The 5715-nt window shown below is 51.0% G+C and overlaps 1 protein-coding gene across 1 annotated transcript in view; it reads left to right on the forward strand.

Moving 5' to 3' along the window:
• The first annotated feature begins 5192 nt into the window (after nucleotides 1–5192).
• Nucleotides 5193–5715, forward strand: part of efna2a (ephrin-A2a) — a 63061-nt gene continuing 62538 nt past the window's right edge. The window contains 2 exon segments of the mRNA XM_056296359.1: nucleotides 5193–5354; nucleotides 5357–5426. Of these exon segments, the coding sequence (XP_056152334.1) occupies nucleotides 5273–5354; nucleotides 5357–5426 (152 nt within the window). The 5' untranslated portion in view covers nucleotides 5193–5272.

Genomic DNA, 5715 nt, shown 5'->3' on the forward strand with positions numbered 1-5715 from the left:
TCTGGCTTCGTTTGGTTTCTGTCTCTTCCACCCTGTCCTGTGGAACTTTTGACCTGTATTGGTAACACCATAACATTTTCAGCGTTTCCTGTCCTATTGACCAACTGGTGGGTTTTTATGTAATCTCACTTTATTTCTGACTTGATACTCATCCCATTTTAAGCTTGACTAAATGTCTTGACTGAGCTCATCCTCCATCCCAATCCCTTGGTGAAACCACTTTGATGGTATTGAATGCAGAGGATGGCAGGGCAGGAAGTTGACTAGTTATGCATGACTGGCTATCAGTGGTCACCAGTTGTGATAAATCCTCACCACAACTTGCTGCTATGACCTTTTAAGGAGAGGTGTGGGTATTTATGTTTCGAGTTTGTCATGTATGTAAGCAAGTCCTACATTTGTTTTCATAATAAAATGATTATTTTGCTAGCTCCGTGTACAAGAGGCAAATAAAAGCACTTAAGAGAGGTCAAAGTGCAAGGACAGGATACATGTGCAAAAACATTAGGTGCAGACTTTGGATGTGCTTTGTTGGTCTGTTTATACAAGGACTAGCCATGTCACTATAGCCTGCACTACAAAAGTCAACAGGACTTGAATATAACAGATGAATGCGGTTATCGGGCGTATCAGGTGATTTTTTTTCGGGGGGGGGGGTGGAATAAGCAAACGCAAAACTGATTTACAGCAGGTATACACCCGTCTGCCACTAGATGGCGGTCTTGCTCTCGAGATGAAAGGCTGGTTAACGGGTGACTAGCTGCCACTCGTGACGTCAATAGTGTTAAATCCCAACTATTCAAGAAATTCAAATCTATCAAGTGCCACATTATTCCCCCATCGTCCCCCCCCCTCCTGCTAAATGATACAGCAGATTATTCTGGGATGTCCCATGCTTTTTAAGAAAGGGGCAATTGAGAGAAGCAGAGAAGGCCTATTTCCTTGGGTTTAACAGGAGATGGATTTTGCTGCGAGCTATAATCCCACCACCTTGTGGTATGGGGGCATGTGTAGTGATCTTTGGGTCAGTGTGGAGGTCGCTATAATGGCACATTTCATGTTTTCAGTGGAGCTGAAGTAGCCTGCAGCCGGTCAGTTGGTAAGTATAAGATGGCAGGAATAAATAAAAACAAATTTAAAGCGTCACAACACTCAGCCCGCGTCAGATGTGGAACGAGCTGTTGAGCCAATTGAGATATCAAGTTATTTTGATGAAAGCGGTGATCTCCAAAGAATCTTTACACGAAATCACTTCCCCCAAAATATGCCGGCCAGTATCAAGTGAGCTGCATCATAATTTCTGACACGTTAATTCAGCCTGCGTTTATAGCCTCCTGCATCTCGGTGCATCAATGCCTATCACGAAGCGCCATGGCTGGAGCTTGATGCGCTAGGGCTGATTTGATTCCTCAGACCCTTGTTTACTTGCAGCGCCTTCATATTTCACACACTGGGCGAGTCATTCAGAGGCAGGCCCTGGCTACACCAAAAGTCCATATATTGGATATATTGAAATGCAGAGTTTGTGTAATTGGGTGGAAGGGTACCTCGAAGGATAGGTCGCAGGGGTCACATAATCTTCGCCGAGAAGAACATTGTGAGCCTTGAACTTGGGGGAACTTCACGCAAAAAAACAACACAACACTATAGATGAGAAGAACAGAGCTAACCGGGATCGTTGTCGTAAGTCTGTAACTGTGTGTGTGGCTTGTGTTGTCTGCACATTTTCAAGCAGGGATAGGCAACATGATCCAGCAAGGGCCAGTGTGGGTGCAGGTCTTTGTTCTAACCAAGCAGTTGCACACCTGAGTCTACAAGTCAAGGTCCTTAGCAGAGACTATTGGTGGACTAATAGAATCAGGTGTGTAATTGCTTGGTTGGAAGAAAGACCTGCAGCCACACCGGCCCTTGCTGGATCATGTTGCTCATCCCTGGACGCTTAGCATTCACATTGTAAAATAGGAACCTCTCAACAGGGCTGAAGCTAGCTCTTCTTGAATTGTAGTTTTGTTTTGTTTTGTTTTGGGGTTTTTTTGGCAGACCAACCCGTCTGGAAAAGCAGCAAGCCGGCATGCGTAAGAAACACTCATCGAAAGAGAAACACATCGAAATATCGATTTCTTTGAGCGCGTTAAAGGTGATGAAGCAAGCGTTTCTGTGAAATCCTACCTCAGATGAAGCCACATGGGCAACTCCGAGCGAGCGATGGACCAGATGTGAGGGGGAGGACTGCAGAGAATGGTGGTGGGCATGCTGGAAAAAGAAACAAAAACGGTTTTTGCCAGTTGCCTTATTGATAAAGAGTCCCAATTTCAACTCAAAAACGCAAAAATGTTTAACATCTTAGAGCAGATGCATTTTTGGAGGGGTTACAACGCCCCCCCTCCTCCCAATGAGACGCTACAAGTTTATATACTAAACCAGGCTCATCATGAAGAGCTGGGGGGGGGGGCGTCGTTTTGACGGCGTATTCGTGAATGTGATCCTCATGTGTCTGAGACCATAGCGGTGGTATCAGTGCTGTGACCTCGGACGTGACAGTTATTTGACAAGGCACGAAGCAGACGTCTCACGCCAGACTCGGGGGGTTTCTGTGTGTTCGGCGAGTCGTGACCCCTCGTAGGGTTTGGCTGCACGGCAACAGGCTGATGGAGCTGCGTGGGACTAAGACCAAAGTGCGTGGTTTTGGTGATCCCGCCACATCTGGTTGTGTTTATTTGGCCTCTCTAATCAAGCGAGTGTTGGCAAACGCGGAGACCACACGTAAACAGGGCCCCCGAAGCGAGTCTGGCGGTGGCTGGAGTGGGATGGAGAGGGGAGAGGGCCTTTATGTTTCAGCCCCAACACCGTCCAGAGAACTGCCCTGCAAAACGACCCCCTCCCTACAGTACACCCCTCCCCTCCCCCACACACACGCACTGTCTGCTCACTCGCTGAGCGGAGGAGTGTCGTGCGAAACGTGCTCATGTGAACGGTCGTCGCTGACGCTTTTGGGGATCATCCGCGTCACTGTAATTTATTTGGGGTTTGAGTGCAGAGTAATCTCAAGACTCCAGCAGCAGTCAGCTACTCTGGGATTAAAGGCCCCTTCCAGCACCGCACACCCACCCTGTACATATCCCCCTCGTTCACGGTGATTTAGGATCACTTAGAGAGCCCTCATATCTGAATCCAGGTAATGTTGTTTAGTCTGCACAGATTACACGAGACTTAGTGTTACTTTGAGAGTGACGCAGCAAAGGAGGCCGGGGCCGAGGCGGGTGATGAACAGTGTCTTGTGGTCTATGGTGGCTTCCTTTCGAAAACCACCAGGAGGATTATCCACCTGTTTTCATATGCACGCCTCAGACAGATGTTGAATAATTCATCCTCACAGGCGGACAACATGCAGCTGTATTTGGGTTACGGGGGGGGGGGGGGTGCACAGGTTCGCTTCCTGTCTGGATTCATGCGGCCCAAATTATAGGCGTTACTCTGCAAGGCAGAGCAGGCTGTTGGAAAAAACTAGGACGCTTTGCACGAAGGCTCCAGGACGGAGAAAGAGAAGAGGCGATACGACGTGAAAGACGGAGCTGCGGACTCACGGGCCTGTTGAACGGTGTTTGAGGAGTCATTCGGGGCCCCTTTTTTGGGGGGGAGGCCCTCCACCCTCGGGGGGCCCTCCACCCTCCCTGCAGTTGTTACTTATCAGAGTTTGTGCACAACACAACCAGGCCCATGCAAGGGATCACTGTCGGGCTCTAGTTTTTACCGACTCACAAGTTTGAGAGTCGGCGCTGCGCTGCTTGCCCTTTGTGATTAATGGCCGCTGATGGGAAATGATGCCGCTGTTCCGCCATCCGTCAAGCGCCCGACCCCCTCTCCAGACCCATCCATCAGGTGGCACCTGCCAAACAGAAAGATCAAGCGGACAGTTAACTTTATGCCGGGCGCTTAATACCGGGGACTGCGACGCTTTAATGAGTCGCCGTCGGTTGGCAGCGGGTTTGCCGGCTGTATAGGGCGCAGCGAGCCAGCCCGGGTCCCTGGAGGTGAGAGGCGCAGCTAAGCCCACCCCCACCCGCACAGGAGAGAGAGGGGGGGGGGAGAGGGGAGAGAGAGAGAGGGGGGAGGGTTGGATAGAGAGAGAGAGAGAGAGAGAGAGGAGAGAGAGAGAGAGAGAGAGAGAGAGAGAAGAGAGAGAGAGAGAGAGAGAGAGAGAGAGAGAGAGAGAGAGAGAGAGAGAGAGAGAGAGAGAGAGAGAGAGAGAGAGAGAGAGAGAGAGAGAGAGAGAGAGAGAGAGAGAGAGAGAGAGGAGAGAGAGAGATGTGCAAGTCGGCGAGGGGGCTTTGCTTTACACTGGAGTCGGGATACCGGTGAGTGCTGTCCACTGCGGGTGGCGGGAAGGGGTTTGGATCGGAGCAGGTCTGAGTCGAGGTCGTGATTCCACGGCGCCGGTCAGCGGATCGCGCAGCGCGCCGGTGATGAGGTCACGCTGGGCGGCAGCCAGCGGCCGCGGAGGGAGCGCCACCTTGAGACGCCGCTGTTCTGCAGCAGTTGCGTGACTCCGTTCGCTTCCGCGAGAGAGGAGGAAGGAGCGTATTTTCCACGCGGGGATCTGGTTTTGGATCTGGTTTTCTTATCTTGAGCTTTTTTTTTGTTATTTTTTTGTTAAAGGTCAGAGGGATGTGTTCCGGGCTGCTTTATTTGTGAAGAGATTTTTTTTTGTTTTTGTTTTTTTTTCATTTTTGTTTTTTTTGGCTCTGAGAATCCGTAGAGGAGACGTTAAAACCAAGCGTGCGCCGGTTGGGAAAAAGAAAACCGCTACCACACCACCACAACCAGCACCAGCACCAGCAGCAGCACCACCGAGATCTGGGTAAACGAATATGACGGCCGGGTTTGACGGCATCTTGGGCCTCCTGTCGAACGAAATGATCGAACCGAGCCCGAGTGTGACTCGCACATAGAGGAGCAGCGTATCCAGGTCGCGCGTAATGGAGAAAAAGTTTGGGACCTTGCAGAGGAGACGCACTCGCAGCATCCCGCCGACGCACGCGTGTTAAACGGCAGAATCGGGCTGTTCCTGTCCGGCCAAGTTTGGTTTTTTTTAAACGACATTGAACTGTCCAGCATGACTTAAAGTGCCCTCGGCTGATCGGAATCCACAGCAAATCCACGTTCGATGCCCCCCCGGCCGCCTGGTCCAAACGCAGAGGGAGCTTAGCGAGGGTTTCTGTCGGCGCAGCGGCGCAGTCAAGGCTTGATCCCAGTTAGAGCGCGTTTCCTGTGGATGTCTATGATGCTGTGCCAGCTCGGGCAGAGGTGTGTGATGGAGGTGATGGTGCTCACCATCCTGTCCTGGGTGTCGGTGTGGCAGAGGAGAAGATCATATTTGACAGACACGCTGTCTACTGGAACAGCTCCAACCCCCAAGTAAGTGAAGAGTTACCGTGTGTGTGTGTGTGTTCGCGCGCGCGTGCAAACGTGTGTCTGTGTGCGTTAACGCACTTGTTTGCGTACGTTCGTGTGGCGCATGCACGTTTGCTTGCGTGCGTGTGTCTGCCTGTCACGTCCGTGTGACACGTCTCGTGACGCTCAGCTGTCAAAATGAAGGGAGGCCTCGATGGGAGCCGTAACCTCCCGCCGTGTGGTTTGTTGAAAATCTACCCATGTACATACATATACATACCCCCCCCCCCATATCCCACTCTCTCTGGACACATCCGTCTTTCT

This window comes from Lampris incognitus, chromosome 16, assembly GCF_029633865.1.
Source record: "Lampris incognitus isolate fLamInc1 chromosome 16, fLamInc1.hap2, whole genome shotgun sequence".
Classification (NCBI taxonomy): domain Eukaryota; kingdom Metazoa; phylum Chordata; class Actinopteri; order Lampriformes; family Lampridae; genus Lampris; species Lampris incognitus.